Source organism: Nomascus leucogenys, chromosome 15 (genome assembly GCF_006542625.1).
Source record: "Nomascus leucogenys isolate Asia chromosome 15, Asia_NLE_v1, whole genome shotgun sequence".
In the NCBI taxonomy this organism is placed as follows: Eukaryota; Metazoa; Chordata; class Mammalia; order Primates; family Hylobatidae; genus Nomascus; species Nomascus leucogenys.
Window position 1 is genome coordinate 10,058,101 of NC_044395.1, and position 26,520 is coordinate 10,084,620.

Here is a 26,520-nt window from a genome sequence, read left to right on the forward strand (position 1 = left end):
AGGCATTATGCTATTGCACACTAATAGACTACAGTATAATATAAACATAACTTTTATATGTACTGGGAAGCCAAGAAATCTGTGTGACTTACTTTATTCCAATATTTGCTTTATTGCAATGGCCTGGAACTAAACCCACAGTATCTCCAAGGTATAACTGCAGTCCTTACAAACCCCTCCTCAAACCCTAAGTAGCTTATTTCTTCTTTTTGTATCTCCTTTCCACCTATTTTACCTGATATTTTGGTAGAAAATCTTGGTCCTGACATTTGGGTAGAATATTCTGGTCGTTGGAGAGAACATGCAGGTCTCTGGGTAGAAAATCCCGGTCCTGACATATGGGTAGAACATTTTGATCTTCAGGAAGATAACCTTGGTCTCTGGGTAGAAAATCCTGGTCCTGACATATGGGTAGAACATTTTGGTCTTCAGGAAGATAACCTTGGTCTCTGGGTAGAAAATCCTGGTCCTGACATATGGGTAGAATATTTTGGTCTTCAGGAAGATAACCTTGGTCTCTGGGTAGAAAATCCCGGTCCTGACATTTGGGTAGAATATTTTGGTCTTTGGGAAAATAAGCTTTGTCTCTGGGTGGAAAATCTTGGTCCTGACATTTGGGTAGAATATTTTGGTCTTTGGGAAGATAACCTTTGTCTCTGGGTAGAAAATCCCGGTGCTGACATATGGGTAGAATATTTTGGTCTTCAAGATAACCTTTGTCTCTGGGTAGAAAATCCCGGTCCTGACATATGGGTAGAATATTTTGGTCTTTGGGAAGATAACCTTGGTCTCTGGGTAGAAAATCCTGGTCCTGACATTTGGGTAGAATATTCTGGTCTTTGGGGAGAACATGCTGGTCTCTAGATAAAAAATCCTGGTCTTTAAGTAGAAAATCCTGGTCCTGATATTTTGGCAGAATATCTTGGTCTTTGGGGAGAACATGCTGATCTCTGGGTAGGAAGTCCTGGTCCTGATATTTGAGTAGAATACTCTGGTCTTTAGGGAGAACACAGTGGTCTTTGAGTAAAAGATCCTGGTTTTTCGTTAGAAAAGCCTGCTTTGTGGGTAGAAAATCCTGGGTTTTCAACACAATACTCCCTTCTTCTAGCTCAATACTCTGGGCTCTCAGCATAATACCCTGAGTTTCTGTCTTAATAGGCTGGCCTTCTGGCTCAATGGCCTGGCCTTCTGCCTCAGTAACCTGAACCTTCAGTTCAACAGCCTGGGTATCTGGCTTAACACTCTGGATTCCTGTCAAATCACCCTGGGTTTCCAGCAAATCACCTTGGGCTTCTGGAAAATAATCCTGGGCTGCTGGCAGAATATCCTGAAGGCCCTCAAAATGTAACTGCTTTTGTTCTTCCTCTTCCATCAGAACAAATAATGGATTTTTGAATTTTACTTTCTAAAAGTGAACATAAACACCAAATACAGAATGTGAGTTAGTAGCAATACTCTAGGCTTTCCAAAATAATCAAAATATCAAAATGATATGGCAGTGAAGCAAATTACTAGAATAAAATGTGAAATTATAATCTTTGTCCAACTTAACAAAAGCTAAATCTACAATCCTAAATCAGTAAAACATTACTGGCAATACCTAGTCCAAATCACAATTTCTTTTATTGCTTTACCTGAACTCTGCTGAAAGGTTTGTTCTTATCTTCAGAAAGGATATCCTGCTGGTCCTGCTGGCCACTCCCAAACAAATCTTCTTTCCCTTTCTCATCAGTTACAAGAGATGAAGATTCCTCATAGTCAGGTTCCTCATAGTCAAGTTCCTAAAGAAAAAAACAATGAAAACGCACACACACACACACACACACACACACACACACACACACACACCATGTAGCTATTATAAGAAGAAACAATGTGATTGCAATAAAATTCTAGGCTTCAGGTCACTGCTATTATAATTTTAGTAGGTCAGCATAGTCAAATGTTATACAATGTTTACAGTGTAGGACTATATAATGAAAACTAAAAAGATAATTGAAAGAAATGACAGATGATCAGAATAAATGGAAACACATAACATGTTCATGGATCAAGAGACAAGATTGGTAAGATGGTAATATTTCTCAAATTTACAACACTCCCCATCAAAATGCCACTTGGCTTTTCTTTGGCAGAAATTAACAAGTTAATCATAAAATTCACATGGAAATGCAAGGAACCCACAGTAGCAAAACACTTTCTTGAAAAAGAAGAACAAAGATGAAGGTCTCATTCCTCCCAATTCCAAAAGCTACCACAAAGTTATAGGAATCAAGACACTGTAATACACATACAGAACAATGGAACAGAACTGAAAGTACAGAAATAAACCCTCACATTTATAGTCAATTGATTTTTGACAAGAGTACCAAGAAAATTCAATGAGGAAAGAATAGTGTTTTCAGCAGGTGATGCTGAGACAACTAGATACCTATATTCAAAAGAATGAAGGTGAGCCACTTATTTACAGCATACGTAAAAATTAACTCGAAATGGATCACAGACCTAAAATTAAGAGCTGAAAACTATAAAATTCTTAAAAGAACACATAGGAATAAATCTTCATGACCTCAGGATAAACAATTATTATTTAGATAATTCATCGAAAGCACAAGCAACATAAGAAAAAAAGAAGTGACTAATTTAAAAATGTTATGCCATAAACAATACTATTAATCAAGTAAGATAACAGTCTACAGAATGGGAGAAAATACTTGCAAATCAACTATCTGATAAGGAACTTGCATCCAGAATATATACATATTATATATATTTTTTTCTGTATAAATTTATATATATATAAACACTTAACAATTTGATAATAAAAAGACAACCCAATTAAAAAATGGGCAAAGCACATGCATAGACATTTTATCCACAAGAGTTATACAACTGGGCAACAAGCACATGAAAAGATACTGAAGATCATTAGTCATCAGGAAAATATACTACAAATCAAAAGTACAGTGAGATACCAATTCACATCTACTAGGATAGCTATAACAGAAGAGAAGGACGATAGTAAGTGTTGGAGGATACAGAGAAATTGGAACCCTCACATATTGCTGGTGGAAAACTGTTTAGCAGTTCTTTGAAATGTTAAACATAGAATTACTATATGATCCAGCAAGTTCACTCCTAGAAATGAATGTCCTAAGAGAAATGAATGTCCACACAAAAATGTGTACACAACGGCTCATACACAATCATTCATAATTCATAAACACCAAGAAGTGAAAAGAACCCCAAAGTCTACTAACTGATAAATGGATAAACCAAATGTGGTACATCTATACAACAAATTATTGAGCAATAAAAAGAATGAAGTACTGATACATCCACTACAATGTGGATGAACTTTAAAACATTATGCAAAGAGAAAAAAACAGTCGCAAAAGACGATACATCACATAATTCCTTTCATATGAAATGTCCAGAATAGGTAAACCTATACAGACAAAAAGTAGATTAGTAGTTGCCTAGGATTGAGGTTAAGGGCAAGGAGAGAATGAGATACAGGGTTTCTCTTAGGAGTGAAGAAAATGCTCTAGAGCAAATCCCAAAAGCAAGATAGCTGGCTAGAAGCAGCCAGGAGGAACATCTACTACCGAGAGACTGGAACATTAGGAAGATGGTACACTCCTAGCAGATCTTTGGAGGGAAGGCATTAAGAGTGGACAGAGGGAAGACACAGATGCTGGGCCAAAAGAGGAGGAAGGTGGGAACCTTGAATGGGGCTACCGTGCACCAGGAATTGTTCCTGGCCCCCAGTGGCTCCTGCGGAAGGGATGAATTGAACAAGTGAGGAGTGACCTGCTCACTCCACAGACCTCTGGAATCCTGGCAGCAGGAGACCCCACAACCCCCACCGACACTTGCGCTGGCTGGGAGAGCTGCTTAGAGAGGTGGTGGGGCAGAATTCCAGCTGATGCAAAGCCTAGAGGGTTCAGTACAGGAGTATCTGTAGTAGGGCATGGTCAGGCTGTCCATCCCCCAAGGCCCACCTTGCTCCCCTAGGAGACATTAGCCATAGGGGAACTGTCAGACGTGAACAGAGCAGGGCAATCTTGCCCGTAAGACAGGGCCAGTTTTACGTGAGTGCACCCCTCTCTACCAGTCTCTCCCAAGGCCCCAGCCCTGCTTGCAGTGCAACCTCAGATGCCCACCAGGGTACCTCCCAGAGGCCCACATAATAGCTCCTGTGCTGGCAGACCATGCCTGACCATCACAGCAGACCACACCAACCAGCATGAGCCTGCCTATGCCCTTCCCCCACTGCGTCCTCCCTCATGCCACTTTTCCAGCATGCACTCACCCACAGCAACCCCTACATCATTTTGCTCACATGTGTGTGTGCAGGCAGACCTCACCTCCCCTTCCCCACCAGTGTGCATGCACCCCACCATGCCACTGCTGCCAGTGTGAGCGCACCCTGCCTGCAATGGTGTGTCACTACTGCCAATGTGAAGGCACGCAAAGAGACAAGTAGCCCAACCCTCTGCCCTGCACGGCCACTGCTGCACATGAACGCCTACCTGGAGGGCACCAGCCCCATGCCTGTGAGCGCCCCATGACATGCTGACACTGCCACCAGAGTGAACATGCACACTGATGCCAGTAGGCCCCACTCCCGCCGCTCCATCCTCTGGTGCAGCACTGCAACCACCACCACTGCAAATGCCCACAAGGAGGCCAACACCCCTGTACCTGCCAGCACCCCACCACAGTGTGCACCCTGCCACACTGCCACTGCTGCTGGCACATAAAAACAAGCATGAATCCCATTGCCACCACCCAAAAAAGCATTTTGGCTGGCACTTTCCATCAGTGTGTTGTGACCAGCAGCCTGGGAACACCTTAGTTCCTCAAGTGTGGCAGGTTCCTAACCTTAAGGGGCCAGAGAACAAAGCCAGGGCCAATACCAGCCCTCCAGAGTTAGAGACACAGCCCAAGAGTCATGAGCTGAGTCCTGGCCCCTAAAATCTTCCAGAAATGAAGCCAGTCAACTGACTCCACCTTATACCAGAATCAAACCCCCAAGGACATCTAAGAGGATTAAAGAAAAAATCCAAAGGATAGCAACTTCAAAGACTGAAGGAACAACACAGCCCACAAACATAAGAACCAGTGCAAGAACTCTGACAACTCAAAAAGCCAGAATGTCTTCTTACCTCAAATGACTGCATTAGTTCCCCAACAATAATTCTTAACCAGTCTGAAATGGTTGAGATAACAGGAATAGAAATCAGAATATGGACAGCAACAAAAATATTGACATTCAGGGGAAAGTTAAAACCCAGTCCAAGGAATCTAAGTATTACAATAAAATGATACAGAAGCTGATAGACAAAATGGCCATTATAAGAAGCAAACTGATCAGATAGAGCTGAAAAACACACTGTAAGAATTTCATAATGCAATAGTAAGTATTAATAACAGAATTAACCAAGCTGAGGAAAGAACCTCAGAGTTCAAAGACTGGCTCTCCAAAATAACTCAGTCAGACAAAAATAAAGAAAAAAGAAAAAAGAAGAATAAACAAAACCTCCAAGAAACATGGAAGTGTATAAAAAGACCAAATCTATGACTCATCGGCATCCCTGAGAGGGAAAGAAACCAAGCAACTTGCAAAATGTATTTTATATTTTCATATCATCCATGAAAATTTGTCCAACCTGGTGAAAGAGGCCAACATTCAAATTCAGGAAAGCAGAGAACCCCTGCAAAATACTATAAAAGAAGAAGACCATCCCCCAACCACACAGTTATTAGATTCTCCAAGGTCGAAATAAAAGAAAAAATGTTAAAGGCAGCCAGGCAGAAGAGGCAGGTCATCTACAAAGGGAATCCCATCAGGTTAATAGCAAATCTGTTGGCAGAAACCCTAAAAGCCAAAGAGATTGGGGGCCTATTTTAAGCATTCTTAAAGAAGAGAATTTACAACCAAGAATTTCACATCCAGTCAAACTAAGCTTCATAAATGAAGAAGAAATAAGATCTTTTCCAGACAAGCAAATGCTAAGGGAATTCATTACCATCAGACCTGCCTTACAAGAGACGCTACAGAGAGTGCTAAATATGGAAAGGAAAGACTATTACTGGCCACTACAAAAACATACTTAAGTACATAGACCAGTGATACTATAAAGCAACCACATAAACAAGTCTGTATAACCAGCTAACAACATGATGACAGATCAAATCTGCACACACCAAATACTAACCTTGAATGTAAATGGACTAAATGCCCCATTAAAAGGCACAGAGTGGCAAGTTGGGTAAAGAAGCAAAGCCCAATGGTATGCTGTCTTCAAGAGACTCATCTCACATGAAATGACACCAACAGGCTCAAAGTAAAGGGATGGAGAAAAATCTACCAAGCAAATGGAAACCATAAAAAAGCAGGGGTTGCTATTCTAATTTCAGACAAAACAGACTTTGAACAAATAACAATTTAAAAAAAGACAAAGAAGGGTATTACATAATAGTAAAAAGCTCAATTGAACAAGAAGACCTAACTATCCTAGATATATATGCACCCAACACAAGCGCAATCAGATTCATAAAGCAAGTTCTTAGAAACCTATGAAGAGACTCAGGCCAGGTGCGATGGCTCATGCCTGTAATCCCAGCACTCTGGGAAGCTGAGGTGGGTGGATCACTTGAGATCAGGAGTTCAAAACCAGCCTGGCCAACATGGAGAAACCCCATCTCTACCAAAGAATACAAAAATTAGCCACGCATGATGTTGTGCACCTGTAGTCCCAGCTACTCAGGCAGCTGAGTTGGGAGTATCACTTGAACCCAGGAGGCGGAGGCTGCAGTGAGCTGAGATCATGCCACTGCACTCCTGCCTGGATGACAGAGTGAGACCCCATCTCAAAAGAAAAAAAAAAAAAAAGAGACTGAGATAACCACACAATAATAGTGGGAGATTTCAACAGCCCCCTGACAATATTAAAGAGATCACTGAGTTCAAGGCCAGCCTGGCCAATATGGTAAAACCCCATCTCTGCTAAAAATACAAAAATTAGCCAGGCGTGGCACTGGGTGCCTGTAGTCCCAGCTACTCAGGAGGCTGAGGCAAGAGAATCACTTGAACCCAGGAGGCGGAGGTTTCAGTGAGCCAAGATCGTGCCACTACACTCCAGCCTGGGTGACAAAGCAAGACTCCATCTCCAAAAGAAAAAGAGATCATTGAGGCAGAAAACTGACAAAGATATTCAGGATCTGAGTTCAACACTTGACCAAATGGACCTTATAGATATCTACAAAACTCTCCATCCCAAAGTAACAGAACATACATTCTTCTCATCTGCACATGGCACACACTAAAATCAACCACACAATCAGCCATAGAACAATCCTTAGCAAATGCAAAAAAACACACACAAAAAAAAATCAAACCGACCACACTTTCGGATCACAAAAAAAAATAGAAATCAGTGCTAAGAAAATCACTCAAAACCATACAGTTACATGGAAATTAAACAACCTGCTCCTGAATGGCTTCCAGGTAAATAATGAAATTAAGGCAGAAATCAAGAAATTCTTTGAAACTAATGAGAAAAAAGATACCACATACCAGAATCTGTGGGACACAGCCAAAGCAGTGTTAAGAGGGAAGTTTATAGTTTTAAACACCCACATCAAAAAGTTAGAAAGGTCTCAAATTAACAACCTAGCATCAAACTAGAAAAACTAGAGAAACAAGAGCAAACCAACCTCAAAGCTAGTAGAAGACATGAAATAACCAAAATCAGAGCTGAACTGATAAAAACTGAGAAAGAAAAAACACACAAGAAATCAATTAATCCAGGAACTGGTCCTTTGAAAGAATTAATAAGATAGAGCACTAGCTAGATTAATTAAAAAGAGAGAATATCCAAATAAACACAATCAGAAATGACAAAGGGGACATTACTACTGGCCCCACAGAAATACAAAAAAACCCTCGGAGACTATGATGAACACCTCTATGCACACAAGCTAGAAAATCTGGAAGAAATGGATAAATATCTGGAAACACACAACCTCCCAAGATTGAACCAGGAAAACATTGAATCCCTGAATAGACCAATAGCACGTTCTTAAAATGAATTAGTAATAAAAAGCCTACCAATCAGAAAAAGCCTAAGACCAGACAAATTCATAGCTGAATTCTACCAGATGTTATAAAGAAGAGCTGGTATCATTTCTACTGAAACTATTCCAAAAGATTGAGGAGAAGGAACTCCTCCCTAACTTATGCTACAAAGCCAGCATCATCCTGATACCAAAACCTGGCAGAGACACAACAAAAAAACAAAACTTCAGGCCAATATTCTTAATAAACATAGATGCAAAAATCCTCAACAAAATACTAACAAACCAAATCCAGCAGTGCATCAAAAGTTAATCCACCATAATAAAGCTATCCCTGGGATGCAAGGTTGGTTCAACATATACAAATTATTAATTGTGATTCACCACATAAACAGAACTAAAAACAAAAACCACATGATGATCTCAACAATCAGAAAAGGCTTTCAATGAAATTCAACATCCTTTCATGTTAAAAACCCTCAACAAACGAGGCATTGAAGGAATATACTTCAAAATAATAATAGCCATCTATAACAAAAACCCAGAGCCAACATCATACTGAATAGGCAAAACTGGAAGCATTCCCCTTGAAAACCAGAACAAGACAAAGATGTCCTCTCTCACCATTCCTATTCAACATAGTACTAGAAGTCCTAGCCAAAGCAATCAGGCAAGAGAAAGAAAAAAATGACATCCAAGTAGGAAGAGAGAAAGTCAAACTATCCCTATTTGCAGAAGATATGATTCTATACCTAGAAATCCCCATAGTCTCTGCCCAAAGCTCCTTGATCTGATAAACAACTTCAGCAAAGTTTCAGGATACAAAATCAGTAGCATTCCTATACACCAACAATATCCAAGCTAAGAGCCAAATCAAGTATGCAATCCCATTCACAATAGCCACAAAAGAATAAAATACCCAGGAATATGGCTAACTAAGGAGGTGAAAGACCTCTACAATAAGTATTAAAAAACAATGCTCAAAGAAATCAGAGATGACACAAATGGAAAAACATTCCATGCTCATGGATAAAAAGAATCAATATCATTAAAACGGCCATACTGCCCAAAGCAGTGTATAGATTCAATGCTATTCCTATCAAACTACCAATGACATTCTTCAAAGAATTAGAAAAAACTATTTAAAAATTCATATGAAAACAAAAAAGAGCCTGAATAGCCAAGGCAATTCTAAGAAAAAGAACAAAGCTCACATTACCCTACTTCAAACTACACTATAAGGCTACAGCAACCAAAACAACATGGTATCAGTACAAAAACAGATACATGGACCAATGGTACAGATAGAGGGCCCAGAAATAATGCTGCACACCTACAACAATCTGATCATCAACAAAACTGACAAAAACAAGCAATGGGGAAAGGACTCCCAATTCAGTGGCGCTGGGATATATTTGGCTAGCTATATGCAGAAGATTGAAACTGGACTCATTCCTTACACCATATATAAAACTCAACTCAAGATGAATTAAAGACTTAAACATAAAACCTAGAAGCATAAAAAACACTAGAAGATAACACAGGAAATATCAATCTGGACATAGAAACAGGCAAAGATTTCATGATGAAGATGTCAAAAGCAACTGCAACAACAACAACAAAAAGACAAATGGGATCTAATTAAACTAAAGAGCTTCTGCACAGCAAAAGCAACCATCAACAGAATAAACAGACAGCCTACAGAATGGGAGAAAATATGCATCAAAGAAAGGTCTGATATCCAGAATCTACAAGGAATTAAAACAATTTACAAGCAAAAAACAACTCCATAAAAGAGGACAAAGGATATTAACAGACACTTCAAAAGAAGACATACACATGGCCAACGCATGTGAAAAAACGCTCATCGCCACTAATCATTAGAGAAATGCAAATCAAAACCACAAGATACCATCTCACACCAGTCAGAAAAAGCCAAAAGATTACAGATGCTGGCACGGCTGTGGACAAAAAATAATGCTTATACACCACTAAGGGGAACGTAAATTAGTTCGGCCATTGTGGAAAGCAGTTTGGTGATTTTCAAAGAACTTAAAACAGAATTTCCATTCAACCCAGCAATCCCATTATCTGGTATATACCCAGAGGAATATAAATCACTCTGCCTTAAAGATACATGCACGCATATGTTCATCACAGCACTATTAACAATAGCAAAGACACAGAATCAACCTAAATGCCTATCAACCGTAGACTGCATAAAGAAAATGTGGTACACATACACCATGGAATACTATGCAGCCATAAAAACAAATGAGATCATGTCCTTTGCATCAACATGTATGAAACTAGAGGCCCTTATCCTAAGCAAACTAATTCATGAACAGAACACCAAATACCACATGTTCTAACTTATAAGCGGGAGCTAAACATTCAGTACATATGAACACAAAGAAGGAAACAACAGACACCAGGGCCTACTTGAGTGTAGAAGGTGAAAGGAGGGTGAGGATGGGGAAACTACCTATTAGGTAATGTCACGTGACAAAGTAATCTGTATACCAAACCCCTGCAACATGCAATTTACCCATATAACAAATCTACACATGTATCCTTGAATCTAAAATAAAAGTTATTTTAAAAAATTAATTAAAAAATTAAAAATAAAATGCTCTAGATTGTGGTAACAGTTGCACAACCCTGTGCAAACTGTGTGTACTAAAAACCAAAGAATTGTACACTTTAAATGGGTGAATTGTATGGTATATGAATCATATATCTCAATAAAGTCCGTTAAAAAAAATACTGGATATCTTAACCCTTTATCCCATCCTTAGTTAGCTATGGATAGTTCTAATAAGCCAATGTCTTTCCCCTCTACTTTTTATATTTCCCTACCTGATTTTGCATATAATTCTGGTAAGGTACAGCAGCTAAAAGACCTTGATGGACCTTAATAGGCAACTCTCCTCTTATTCCTGTATTTATCCCAGTGGATGCTGGTTTCCTAGAAAGCACTTTCTGGAAAAAAAAAATTACTACAAATATAAATAGGTCTAGAGGAAGCAACATATTCATGAGACTAAGTTGAGTTTCTGTGAAAGATCTAAAATTATCTTGGTAGGTTTTGGTAGTCTAATACACAATAAAGGGAAAAAACATGAGTTCTACTTCATATGTACAAAAAAGGCACTCACATATAAAAACATATGGAATAAAACAGGAGAATATATTAACTTTATAAATGACAACTCACACCTATTCTAGCCAGTAACAATTTCAAAAGACTCATGATTTTAGTCTTGGCAACCTGACAGAGTACAAGTAAGTATGTGTTCCACTTTTATCTCCAAATCCGGATCAATAACAACCAGACAGATTCTAATGTCACTAAAGACTAATAATGAAATAAAACCAGGGTTCAACTCAATCATAGATTGTTCTTTCTGACTTGCAAATTCCCACTTCACACAACTAAGAGGGTAGAAAATTGTTGAGATTTGAGGGAAAGACCTGATACAAGTAATAAGAAAAATTTCACCAATTTCTTAGATCATTCCCAATTGTATTGAGTAGATTTGTTTTTCATATTTTTACCTGAAAAACATATATGCATTCTTTGGAAGCAAGTAGGTAGCCTGAATTCATCATTATCACCATAACAATAATGAATTACATTTAAACGGCATCTCTGATGTATAAAACTGGTTTATACAAAGATGTTATCTCAGACTTAATCCTCCCGTCTACTGGATAATTATTTCAGTCAGAACTGTGAATAGTACACTTTCTGGAAAAACACCAGTTGAAAGGTCTGAGCATGATCCAAGCAATATAAATATCCATCTCTAAGATCTGATAACTGTTTTTTTTTTTCTGATTTAGTAGAAAGTGTCTAATCACCTCATCTAACAGTACCCTGGAGTCAGTCTAATGACCCAAACTATAGTACTGCCAAACCACGATAGGTATGAAAACTGTCAAGAAACCAACATCTGAAAATAATTTTAGGTACAAAAGAAACTCTATCTGGGGAGCCACGAGGCAATGCTAGAAAAAGACAACCATATAAACGCATGTGGGATGTGCTGCCATATGTGGACACATATCCACACCCACTTGCTTTTTAAATTTAACTGTAAATTTCTTAGTTATAATTAAAGAGAAAAACATTACAGTTTAGTATTCAACCAATTGCCAACATATATGAGACAAACATTTTTGATGCTTGTGTCAAGATATGGAAAAAATACAAAATTATATATCTATATAATATATATTTATATATTATATATATTATACATATATTCCAGGAAAATAGTAGTATACTAATTAAGAAGTAAAACTGGGTTTTTTTGTCCTTGCGATAGTTTACTGAGAATGATGTTTTCCAAACACCGCATGTTCTCACTCATAGGTGGGAATTGAACAATGAGAACTCATGAACACAGGAAGGGGAACATCACACTCCAGGGACTGTTGTGGGGTGGGGGGAGGGGGGGAGGGACAGCATTAGGAGATATACCTAATGCTAAATGATGAGTTAATGGGTGCAGCAAAACAACATGGCACATGGATACATATGTAACAAACCTGCACATTGTGCACATGTACCCTAAAACCTAAAGTATAATTAAAAAAAAAAAAAAAGAAGTAAAACTGGGAAAGAACTAAATGAGGCAGTTGATGATGGCAAAAAAATAACATAGTTATTGGCAAAAAAAATGTATTAAAAAATAAATTAATGGTCTATTTTACTAGATGCTGCCTATAAAACATTGAAATTAATGCCAAAATTAAGTACACACAGGAAAACACATAAATTTAGGATCCAAATTTGTGAATTCCGAGGTAGGCACCAAAACAATGTCATTTTATAAGTGTAGACTTACATATCCTCCTAATCCTAGCTCCACACTCTCACTTAAGTTTTGAATCAAAACAATTTTTCTTTTTAAAAAATTAATAGTATCAATTTTTTCCTGATTAGACAGTAACATACTTTATAACAACTTTTAAAAATAAAAAACAGAAGAAAATCACCTGTAATACTACTACCCAGAAATAATCAGTATTAGCCTCTTGTGCCATTTCTGCCTAGGCTTTTGTCTATGCACATGGAACTCTTTCCATCTTTTTATTTTGCTGTATTTCTCTTCATAGCACTTATCACTTGAAATTATAGTCTATATTTATTTGCTTGTTTATTACATGCTTCCCTACCAGCACAGAAGCTCCTTGAGGGATCTTTGTCTTTTCACCACTATAAGCCCTGTTTCTAGAACAATGCTGGCAATCACAGACATTCCATAAGTATTTGTTGAATATATATACATATATTTTAATGAAGATCATATCATACTTAATTTCATATCCAACTTTTTTCTTAACTTCATATCACACTTTCCCTTATCTTCAGATATTCTTTGAAAATATTTTTTTAGAATGGCTGCATATGGATATGTCACAATTTACTCAAGCATCCCCTACTATTGGGTATTTAAGGCTATTTCCAATTATTTTACAGTTCTAAATTATGCTGAGATATAAGTAAATCTTTATCTGTATTTTTTACCTGTGTTTTTTTAAATCATGTATTAGAAATTAATTTACCTCTCGGGTAGGAAAGCTTTTCCTTCCATCATCTGGAAACACTGATCCCTTTTTTTTACTCACAGTTTTAAAGGATGCTAGCCGGTGACGTGCCTGTTTCATAGTTTGACTAAGCTGCCAGGAAAAGGGGGAAAAAGCAAACAAAAGCAGGATAAGTTTTAATACCAAATGCACTAAGTGTTCCAACAGGACAACAGGTCCCTATTATTAAAAAATGCCAGATCTAAGACAACAGGATTACTTGCAAAGGAGACTTCGATCTGCTGATAGTGTGGTACAACATTTTTGTCATTTTTCTAGAGACTGTACTTCGTAACTTGGTTTAAGGGTGGTTACTCAAACTGTTTTTTAAGAAATAATGTATACTTTATATAAAGCATGTACACAAAACTATGAGAACCTAAAGTCTGAATTAATACACTTGGAGATCACTGACCAGACACATTCCTTACCTTCTATCCACCTTTGTCAATAAGGAGTTATTTCTTCAAGTGCTCCATATATATGCTTAATTGCTTTCATCACTGCTTGCTAGGAGACTCTATTCCTAGTTTCCTTAAAGCCCTTTTATCCCCAATTTACATGACTCCCTTCTCCACCCTCAACATTTGAAGACTATAGCTACTTAAAGTCTTTTCTTGAATCTCCCTTCCTCTTCCTCCAAGAAGCCTTCCTAAATTAACTTAGAACACAAATTCAAAAATCTCAAAAGAACCAATTTGTTTCAACTACTTTAAGTAACACCTAATAAATGACTACTAATATTAAATGTTGATTTCGTGTTCATTCCTTATCTATAGTAATTTCAGTATGCGGCTATTTTGATTTATTTTTCAGAGAAGCACAGCCTATTTTATATCTCACAAATTTGCAAAGAATATCTCATTAGGGAAACAAAGAAATAAAATATATATCATTTTTAAGATAAGCACTGTAGGCCAGGCGTGGTGGCTCACGCCTGTAATCCCAGCACTTTGGGAGGCCAAGGCAGGCGGATCACCTGAGGTCAGGAGTTTGAGACTGAGACTGGCCTGACCAATGTGGTGAAACCCCACCTCTACTAAAAATACAAAAATTAGCCGGGCGTGGTGGCACACACCTGTAATCCCAGCTACTCAGGAGGCTGAGGCAGGAGAATTGCTTGAACCCAGGAGGCAGAGGCTGCAGTGAGACGAGATCGCACCACCGCACTCCAGCCTGGATGACAGAGAGATACTCCATCTCAAAAAAATAAATAAATAAAAATTAAAATTAAAAAATAAAGATAAGCACTGTATCACGTGGAGGAAAAGTATATCCCTTACTAGTCAGTAAGATTATGGCAAAGCCAAGACCGCTACTAATCCACTCATTGGAAGTTTAATAATATCAATTATCCCTTGAAGAGAAATGATGGCTATGACTTCTCTACAGAAAATGCAAAAAAAATTTGCCGTGGTGGCACACTCCTGTAGTCTGTTACTCGAGAGGCTGAGGTGGGACAGGTGGAAGGACTGCTTGAGCCTGGAGTTCAAGGCTGCAGTGAGCCGAGATTGCACCACCGCACTCTAACCTGGACGACAGAGCAAGACTCTGTCTTAAAAAAAAATAAAATAAACTTTATGGCTTTTACTAATAATTACCTAAGGATGAAAACGCTCTACTCTACCAGCCCAGATTTTTTTACAGCACATCACCTCTATTTATGCTTGTTTCTAGAGATCTATACCTCTATCCAGAGAAATCAGATTGAAACATACTACTCTGTTTTGCCAAGAGGAAGACTTCTACATTTGGCCAGCTGCGGAGTGGCCAAAGTCAATCAAGATAGAGCTGTTCACAATGCAAAAAGAGATATGCGTAGTTGAAATTATAAAAAAAAAAAAATAGCCCCATGACTATGCCTGCTTTTATTCACTGACACTTAAGGTAGGTGTTATTGCCCTGCACCATGTGACCAAGGATTCAAAAATCCCCATTGTAACAAATTTGAAATAGGGATTCAGATTTTTCATTTCCCATCAAGTCCAAACCTCTATTACAGTCACATTGATTATAGGCCCTTAAGCAGGATATTTCAACTGGTCCAGCAGCTAGAATATACATTATTTTTCTTCTGTTTCTCTGCAGTTACCATAACCCTTCACCAAGCCTCAATCTTGGAAAGGCTTTTTCAAGACATGCTTTGAGGACTGTCATAGGGTGAATAATGGCCACCCAAAGATACCAGGTGTTAATCCCTAGAACCTGTAAATATTACTTTATAAGAAAAAAGGGCCTTTGCAAATGTGATTAAGTTAAGGATCTTGAGATCTTAAGGACATTGAGAAGATAATCCTGGATTATCCATATGGATCCTAAATGCCATCAAAAGTGTCCTTATGACAGAGGTAGAAGGAGATTCAACATACAGAAGAGGAGGTGATGTGAAAATGGCATGCAGAGATTGATGTGATGCAGCCACAAGAAAAGGAATGCCAGCAGACACCAAAAGCTGGAAATGTCAAGAAACAAACTTTCCCCTAGAACCTGAGGATGGAGCACCGCCCTGATGACATCTTCATTTTGGTTTAGTGAAGCAGATTCTGGACTTCTGGCCTCCAGAACTGAGAGATAATAAATTTCTGTAATTTTTTAAGTCATTAACTTTGAGCTAATGTGTTACAGCAGCCACCAGAAACTAATACAAAGACTAAAGTTAATGTTAACAAGCAATTTAACAAAAACATACAACCCAGGGGGATATTATAAATTAAATTATGCAATAATTAAAATAAACAAGTAGATAAGCACATTTCTCTTCAAGATGATGTTGGTCATTACATATGTGTGTAATTGTGTGAATGTTTGTGGTATATATATACATTTGTATGTATACTTACATATATATGTTTAAACGTACATATGCATATGTGCACGTGTTGTATGTGTGTAAATACTTAAAACATAAAATTTGACCAAAAGTCTTTTCTATCTAGGACCTTAGGCACACTATTGATTCGTTTGTAGTTAACTGTTATTAACAAAGACTACCATTAAATCTCTGACTAAGGCTTAGATTCCCTGATGGAGATGAATTACTCATAATTAGATAACTAATTAGATAAATAGAAAACCTAGCAAATGAAAAATCAATATAACTCCAGATAAAACAAAAAGCCATACATAGAAGGAAACGTAATCATAGTTTACTCACAGATCAGCTGTGATTAATGTTTATATAGTCATAACAACATAAATGCTTAATATAGATCTAAGCAAAATTACAATATAACTATAAAGAGAGGACGGGGGTGGAAAGAGTGCATGTGTAGTGGCGGCAGGGGATAGAAAGAGGAATAAATCCTCATCCTTCCTAGTGGTAAATCAATAAAAAATGCCTAAATTTTTTTTAATTAAGAAGGAGTATTACTAGCATGTTGCTCAGAAATATGAATATTAACACCAAAAGACAAAACTAAAAGAATTCAAATAGTTGCTTCTGAGGAAGAAGAAATGAGGAAATGGGCAAAGTACTTATCTTTTTTAATAACAATGCACACAACTATTTATTTTACTTATTCAAGCTATGTACATATATACTTTTAATAAAACTCAAAGTGTAAAAAATGAGGAAAAAAAATCCCAGACAATATCCCTCAAAAAGCTTCCTCTCACGAACAACATAAACATATAAATGCATTTTTGGTTCTCATATTGCATATATAAATACATATGTACATATATCAGACCTCAGGAATATCCTACAGAACATGGGCCTAAATTTTAGCTCGGAGCAGTTTGTTATTACCGACCTTCTGAAGCCTACTTCTGTCACCTTGTCAAAGTCATTCTCCGTCCAGCTTTGTTCTGTTGCTGGCGAGGAGCTGCGATCCTTTGGAGGAGAAGAGGCGCTCTGGTTTTTAGAATTTTCAGCTTTTCTGCTCTGGTTTCTCCACATCTTTGTGGTTTTATCTACCTTTGGTCTTTGGTGATGGTGACCTACAGATGGGGTTTTGGTGTGGATGTCCTTTTTGTTGATGTTGATGCTATTCCTTTCTGTTTGTTAGTTAGGAAAACAAACTTTGCTTGCACTGACCCCTAGAGACTATATCCCAGGTATACCAGACAACCAAATCACAGTGCCTTCTAAGGAATACTGCCAGGCCTACAAGCCTCATTAAACGGGCAGCCTTAGGCAACTTCCTCCCTAGCCTTAGCTGACTGGAGCAAGGGTTGTGTAGTAGTATATCAAATAAAAATAGGCCTTGATGCAATGTCTTCTGCACACCAAAAAAAATGTCTATTTTGCACACAGAAACATAACTTTAACAATTAGCAAAAGCACTTCTTTGTAACAAAACAAAAATTGTAATATATAAATAAATTTTGAGATTTAAATCTTAAGATCTAAAGCAAACTATGATTAGATAGTAAAATTTAAAGCATCAAGCAAATATGAAGTATAAAATTTGAGAAATATAGATATCTAACTAGGACACTGTTCATATTTTCTTCAGTTCTTTTTAACTTGATTGTGTAATTTTTTAGCCAATCAAGAATAGATAGAATTTACATGTAACTGTATAAATGAAACAATTAGTAATACTATGTAGGTCATGGGAAAACAGTATAGATGAGATCTAATATTTATAGAATTTTACCTTCTTTATTGTCATGGAGGACTAATACCAATGTAAAGTGTATTGTTAATGCCATAAAAATCTAATCAAAGTTGAATTCTATTCAAGTACAATGTAATTTATTTGCAAATGATATCATACTGATTTTTAAATGTGTTAGACTTTCCAGTGGCCAGAAAATACCATACATTAAAAGTTGAACTCACATGAGCCATTTTTTATAGCCCATGAATCCCAATGCAATGCAGCGAGTTGCATTATCTTTCTTCTGTCACAATTGCTATCAATCTATAAGATGGCCAGTAATGTAGACCTAATGCAAAAAGGCAGGCTGGGCCAATAAATATTCCTTACCTCAGATAATAAACTAGGAAATATCCAGAGAAAAGTTAGAGAGAGGACCTGAACATAAAAGGTCCTAAACTGGAAAAAAGAGGCTAACGGGTCCTCAAGTATACCAAAGTTATGAAGCTGTGATGAAGAGATGACAATACTAGTTAGTCGTAGAGAAATGAGAAAATAAGAGGGAAGCATACATGTAGAAACAAGGTGACCAACTATACTAGTTTACCTAGAACTGTCTCAGTTTTAGCACTGAAAGTCCCATGTCCTGGAAACCCCTCGATCTTAGACCAATAGGGAAGGATGGTCACCCTATGAGAACTGAATCAATCAAGCTACTGATTAAGTATTAGTGTGAAGATCAAAGATCTCATGCTCTTGGGGTCACTGGAGCTACCTCACGTCCAGAAAAACTCTCCAGTTGCATTCCTCAAGGGAGTTTGGATTTGTGTGAGATTCTGATTCTTCCCTTATTAACCCATGCGTATTCTTAAAATAAACTTTCCCCTTGTTTGGGTTAGCCTAAGTTCTTGCAGCCAAAGGTGCCTGACTAAAATACTAATTTCTTCAATGGTAGATTACAAGAACTTAGCAGGCTATTTCACATTACTTAAAGCTTTATTACAAAAAGTAATTATTTCCATGGTTTTAAAAAGCTGGAAAACTGGCACTGTAAAGAGAGAATAAAAATAGAAATAAGAGAGTAAAAGATTCAGTGAGAAACAAAAAGCTGGAATAAACCATGCTAGAAAACAGTAGCAAACTGAATAGGGAGAGATCAATAAAAAGTTATTATCTGGTAAGACTAAAACAATGATCAGTTGTTCTTCCTCACCAAAATGCAGCTGTCAAGGGACATCACAGAAACTGAATCCCTAAAGATAAATATCAGTCCTAATGAAAACAAAATACTGGTTCTATATTATAAGACCACTTGAAATTTCTTCCAGTCTACAATTCTAGCTCCTAACTTTAGGCAACTAATCTTAACTGACCTTCCAACAAGTAGGTAATACCAAATATTATCAAGTAGAAGGTGAGGTGGTGGGGGGGTGCAGATTAAGAGCAATACTGGCCAAACATATTTGAAATATAGTATTGTGTTGTTTTTGAGGTCCTATTTCAGAAGAATATTGAAAAACAAAATAATATTCAGAAGAAATCAACAAGGCATTAGGAATATAGAAACCCAAAAGAGAAAAATGATAACTATAATCAAATACTTGAAGTGCTCTCAGATGCTATTTTATTTTTTATTACCTGAGAGGGCAAAATTAAGACCAATGGATAAAAGTTATAGGGAGGAAGATTGACTCAACATGTTGAAAAAATAGTTGTAATCATTTCAAGTCTTCTAAAAATAAAATGATCAGTCTGAAAAAGTAATGAGTTGTCCAATAGTGGAGGTGTTGTGGCAGGAATTAGATGGCCATATATAGAGATAATATAAAGAGAATTGGTGGGTCCATTCCAAGATGGTTGAATAGGAACAGCTCCAGTCTGCAGCTCCCAGCATGATCAACGCAGAAGACAGGTGATTTTTGCATTTCCAACTGAGGTACCTGTCATCTCACTGGGACTGGCTGGACAGTGGGTGCAGCCCACGGAGGGTAAACCAAAGCAGGGTGGGGCATTGCCTCACCCAGGAAGTGCAAGCAGTCGGGGATTTCCCTTTCCTAGCCAAGGGAAGAGAACAGATGGTACCTGGAAAATCAGGACACTCCCACCCTAATAGCGCGCTTTTTCCAACAGTCTTAGCAAATGGCACACCAGGAGATTATACCCTGCACCTGGCTTGGCAGGTCCCACACCCACGAAGCCTTGCTCACTGCTAGCGCAGCAGTCCGAGATTGAACTGCGAGGCAGCGGCCTGGCTGGAGGAGGGGCGTCCGCCATTCCTGAGGCTTCAGTAGGTAAACAAAGTGTCCAGGAAGCTGGAACTGGGTGGAGCCCACTGCAGCTCAACGAGGCCTGCCTGCCTCTGTAGACTCCACCTCTGGGGTCGGGGCATAGCTGAACAAAAGGCAGCAGAAACTTCTGCAGACTTAAACGTCCCTGTCTGACAGCTCTGAAGAGAGCAGTGGTTCTCCCAGCATGGAGTTTGAGCTCTGAGAACAGCCATACTGCCTCCTCAAGTGGGTCCCTGACCCCCATGTAGCCTAACTGGGAGACACTTCCCAGTAGGGACCGACTGACACCTCACACAGCCAGGTGCCCCTCTGAGACGAAGCTTCCAGAGGAAGGATCGGGCAGCAATATTTGCTGTTCTGCAGCCTCCACTGGTGATACCCAGGCAAACTGGATCTCGAGTGGACCTCCAGCAAACTCCACCAGACCTGCAGCTGAGGGACCTGACCATTAGAAGGAAAACTAACAAACAGAAAGGAATAGCATCAACTTCAACAAAAAGGACATCCACATCAAAACCCCATCTGTAGGTCACCATCATTAAAGACCAAAGGTAGACAAAAACCACAAAGATGGGGAGAAACCAGAGCAGAAAAGCTGAAAATTCTAAAAACCAGAGCACCTCTTCTCCAAAGGATTGCAGCTCCTCACCAGCAACAGAACAAAGCTGGATGGAGAATGACTTTGACTAGTTGACAGAAGTAGGCTTCAGAAGGTCGGTAATAACAAACTTCTCCGAGCTAAAGGAGGATGTTTGAACCCATCACAAGGAAGCTAAAACCCTTGAAAAAAGATTAGATGAATGGCTAACTAGAATAAACAGTGTAGAGAAGACCTTAAATGACCTGATGGAGCTGAAAACCATGGCACGAGAACTACATGACGAATGCACAAGCTTCAATAGCCGATTCGATCAAGTGGAAGAAAGAGTATCAGTCACTGAAGATCAAATTAATGAAATGAAGTGAGAAGTTTAGAGAAAAAAGAATAAAAAGAAATGAACAAAGCCTCCAAGAAATATGGGACTATGTGAAAAGACCAAATCTATGTTTGATTGGTGTACCTGAAAGTGACAGAGAGAATGGAACCAAGTTGGAAAACACTCTGCAGGATATTATCCAGGAGAACTTCCCCAACCTAGCAAGGCAGGCCAACATTCAAATTCAGGAAATACAGAGAACACCACAAAGATACTCCTTGAGAAGAGCAACCCCAAAACACATAATTGTCAGATTCACCAAGGTTGAAATGAAGGAAAAAATGTTAAGGTCAGCAGAGAAGGTCGGGTTACCCACAAAGGGAAGCCCATCAGACTAACAGCAGACCTCTCGGCAGAAACTCTACAAGCCAGAAGAGAGTGGGGGCCAATATTCGACATTCTTAAAGAAAAGAATTTTCAACATAGAATTTCATATCCAGCCAAACTAAGCTTCATAAGTGAATAAATAAAATCCTTTACAGACACGCAAATGCTGAGAGATTTTGTCACCACCGGGCCTCCCCTAAAAGAGCTCCTGAAGGAAGCACTAAACATGGACCGGTACCAGCCCCTGCAAAAACATGTCAAATTGTAAAGACGATCGAGCTAGGAAGAAACTGCATCAACTAACGAGCAAAATAACCAGCTAACATCATAATAACCGAATCAAATTCACACATAACAATATTAAACTTAAATGTAAATAGGCTAAATGCCCCAATTAAAAGACTGGCAAATTGAATAGTCAAGACCCATCAGTGTGCTATATTCAGGAGACCCATCACACGTGCAGAGACACATATGGGCTCAAAATAAAGAGACGGAGGAAGATCTACCAAGCAAATGGAAAACAAAACAAAACAAAAAAAGCAGGGGTTGCAATCCTAGTCTCTGATAAAACAGACTTTAAACCAATAAAGATCAAAAGAGACAAAGAAGGCCATTACATAATGGTAAAAGGATCAATTCAACAAGAAGAGCTAACTATCCTAAATATATATACACCCAATACAGGAGCACCCAGATTCATAAAGCAAGTCCTTAGAGACCTACAAAGAGACTTAGACTCCCATACAATAATAATGGGAGATTTTAACACCCCACTGTCAATATTAGACAGATCAACAAGACAGAAGGTTAACAAGGATATCCAGGACTTGAACTCAGCTCTGCACCAAGTGGACCTAATAGACATCCACAGAACTCTCCACCCCAAATCAACAGAATATATATTCTTCTCAGCACCACATCGCACTTATTCCAAAATTGACCACATAGTTGGAAGTAAAGCACTCCTCAGCAAATGTAAAAGAACAGAAATCACAACAAACTCTCAGACCACAGTGCAATCAGATTAGAACTCAGGATTAAGAAACTCACTCAAAACCGCACAACTACACGGAAACTGAACAACCTGCTCCTGAATGACTACTGGGTAAATAATGAAATGAAGGCAGAAATAAAGATATTCTTTGAAACCAATGAGAACAGGGACACAACATACCAGAATCTCTGGGACACATTCAAAGCAGTGTGTAGAGGGAAATTTATAGCAGTAAATGCCCACAAGAAAAGCGGGAAATATCTAAAATTGTCACCCTAACATCACAATTAAAAGAACTAGAGAAGCAAGAGAAAACAAATTCAAAAGCTAGCAGAAGGCAAGAAATAACTAAGATCAGAGCAGACTGAAGGAGATAGAAACACAAAGAACCCTTCAAAGAATCAATGAATCCAGGAGCTGGTTTTTTGAAAAGATCAACAAAATTGATAGACCGCTAGCAAGACTAATAAAGAAGAAAAGAGAGAAGAATCAAATAGACACAATAAAAAATGATAAAGGGGATATCACCACCGATCCCACAGAAATGCAAACTACCATCAGAGAATACTACAAACACCTCTACACAAATAAACTAGAAAATCTAGAAGAAATGGATAAATTCCTCGACACATACACCCTCCCAACACTAAACCAGGAAGAAGTTGAATCCTTGAATAGACCAATAACAGGCTCTGAAATTGAGGCAATAATTAATAGCCTACCAACCAAAAAAGTCCAAGACCAGATGGATTCACAGCCGAATTCTACCAGAGGTACAAAGAGGAGCTGGTACCATTCCTTCTGAAACTATTCCAATCAACAGAAAAAAAGGGAATCCTCCCTAACTCATTTTATGAGGCCAGCATCATCCTGATACCAAAGCCTGGCAGAGACACAACAAAAAAAGAGAATTTTAGACCAATATCCCTGACGAACATCGAGGCAAAAATCCTCAATAAAATACTGGCAAACTGAATCCAGCAGCACATCAAAAAGATTATCTACCAAGATCAAGTTGGCTTCATCCCTGGGATGCAAGGCTGGTTCAACATATGCAAATCAATAAACATACTCCATCGCATAAACAGAACCAACGATAAAAACCACATGATTATCTCAATAGATGCAGAAAAGGCCTTTGACAAAATTCAACAGCCCTTCATGCTAAAAACTCTCAATAAACTAGGTATTGATGGAACATATCTCAAAATAATAAGAGCTATCTATGACAAACCCACAGCCAGTATCATATTGAATGGGCAAAAACTGGAAGCATTCCCTTTGAAAACTGGCACAAGACAGGGATGCCCTCTCTCACCACTCCTATTCAACATAGTGTTGGAAGTTCTGGCCAGGGCAATCAGGCAGAAGAAAGAAATAAAGGGTATTCAATTAGGAAAAGAGGAAGTCAAATTGTCCCTGTTTGCAGATGACATGATTGTATATTTAGAAAACCCCATCGCCTCAGCCCAAAATCTCCTAAGCTCATAAGCAACTTCTGCAAAGTCTCAGGATACAAAATCAATGGGCAAAAATCACAAGCATTCCTACACACCAATAACAGACAAACAGACAGCCAAATCATGAGCGAACTCCCATTCACAACTGCTTCAAAGAGAATAAAATACCTAGGAATCCAACTTACAAGGGATGTGAAGGACCTCTTCAGAGAACTACAAACCACTGCTCAATTAAATAAAAGAGGACACAAACAAATGGAAGAACATTCCATGCTCATGGGTAGGAAGAATCAATATCGTGAAAATGGCCATACTGCCCAAGGTAATTTATAGATTCAATGCTATCCCCATCAAGCTACCACTGACTTTCTTCACAGAATTGGAAAAAACTGCTTTAAAGTTCATATGGAACCAAAAAAGAGCCTGCATTGCCACGACAATCCTAAACAAAAAGAACAAAGTTGGAGGCATCACACTACCTGACTTCAAACTATACTACAAAGTTACAGTAACCAAAACAGCATGGTACTGGTACCAAAACAGATATATAGACCAATGAAACAGAACAGAGGCCTCAGAAATAACACCACACATCTACAACCATCTGATCTTTGACAAATCTGACAAAAACAAGAAATGGGGAAAGGATTCCCTATTTAATAAAGGGTGCTGGGAAAACTGGCTAGCCATATGTAGAAAGCTGAAACTGGATCCCTTCCTTACACCTTATACAAAAATTAATTCAAGGTGGATTAAAGACTTAAGAGTTAGACCTAAAACCATAAAAACTCTAGAAGAAAACCTACACAATACCATTCAAGACATAGGCATGGACAAGGACTTCATGACTAAAACACCAAAAGCAATGGCAACAAAAGCCAAAATTGACAAATGGGATCTAATTAAACTAAAGAGCTTCTGCACAGCAAAAGAAACTACCATCAGAGTGAACAGGCAACCTACAGAATGGGAGAAAATTTTTGCAATCTACCCATTTGACAAAGGGATAATATCCAGAATCTACAAAGAACTTAAATTTTCAAGAAAAAAGCAAACAATCCCATCAAAAACTGGGCAAAGGATATGAACAGACACTTCTCAAAAGAAGACATTTATGCAGCCAACAGACACGTGAAAAAATGCTCATCATTACTGGCCATCAGAAAAATGTAAATCAAAACCACAATGAGAAACCATCTCACACCAGTTAGAATGGCGATCATTAAAAAGTCAGGAAACAACAGGTGCTGGAGAGGATGTGGAGAAATAGGGACACTTTTACACTGTTGGTGGGACTGTAAATTAGTTCAGCCACTGTGGAAGGCAGGGTGGCAATTCCTCAAGGATCTAGAACTAGAAATACCATTTCACCCAGCCATCCCATTACTGGGTATATACCCAAAGAATTATAAATCATGCTACTATAAAGACACATGCACACGTGTTTATTGCAGCACTATTCACAATAGCAAAGACTTGGAACCAACCCAAATGTCCATCAGTGATAGAGTGGATTAAGAAAATGTGGCACATATACACCATGAAATACTATGCATCCATAAAAAAGGATGAGTTCATGTCCTTTGTAGGGACATGGATGAAGCTGGAAACCATAATTCTGAGCAAACTGTCTCAAGGACAGAAAACCAAACACCACATGTTCTCACTCATAGGTGGGAACTGAACAATGAGAACACTTGGACACAGGGTTGGGAACATCACACACCAGGGCCTGTCATGGGGTGGTGGGAAGGGGGGAGGGATAGCATTAGGAGAAATACCTAATGTAAATGACGAGTTAATGGGTGCAGCACACCAACATGGCACATGTATACATATGTAACAAACCTGCACGTTGTGCATATGTACCCTAGAACTTAAAGTATAATAAAAAAAAAAAAAAAACCTGAATTCCTTGGACAGAGAAAGATAGGACCAGATAATATTCTTTTTTAACATTTAATTAAAAATGTAAATAAATTCAAACCTATGGAAAACTTCAAACATATACAGAAGTAATCAGAACACTATAATGAACCACCATGGACAGATATGGATACCTCACTTTAGCATTATCAACTCCTAGCCAATCTTGCTTCATCTGTAACTCCCTAGTTTACCTCATCCTTTTATCATTTAAGTATATTCCAGACATCAAATACTTTCATGTATAAATGTTTCAATATGTCAGATGAATTTTTAAAACTCTTCCAAGATCACGTTTCTATAACACCAACACAAGAAAAC

At 38.2% G+C, this 26,520-nt stretch overlaps 1 protein-coding gene across 1 annotated transcript in view; it reads right to left on the bottom strand.

The window, feature by feature from the left end:
• Positions 1 to 26,520, bottom strand: part of CCDC15 (coiled-coil domain containing 15) — a 90,641-nt gene that overhangs the window by 56,518 nt on the left and 7,603 nt on the right. Inside the window, exons 4-7 of the mRNA XM_030828902.1 lie at positions 13,660 to 13,773; positions 10,945 to 11,067; positions 1,635 to 1,781; positions 236 to 1,405 (exon numbers count right to left, since the gene is read on the bottom strand). Of these exons, the coding sequence (XP_030684762.1) occupies positions 236 to 1,405; positions 1,635 to 1,781; positions 10,945 to 11,067; positions 13,660 to 13,773 (1,554 nt within the window). The remainder of the gene's footprint in view (positions 1 to 235; positions 1,406 to 1,634; positions 1,782 to 10,944; positions 11,068 to 13,659; positions 13,774 to 26,520) is intronic.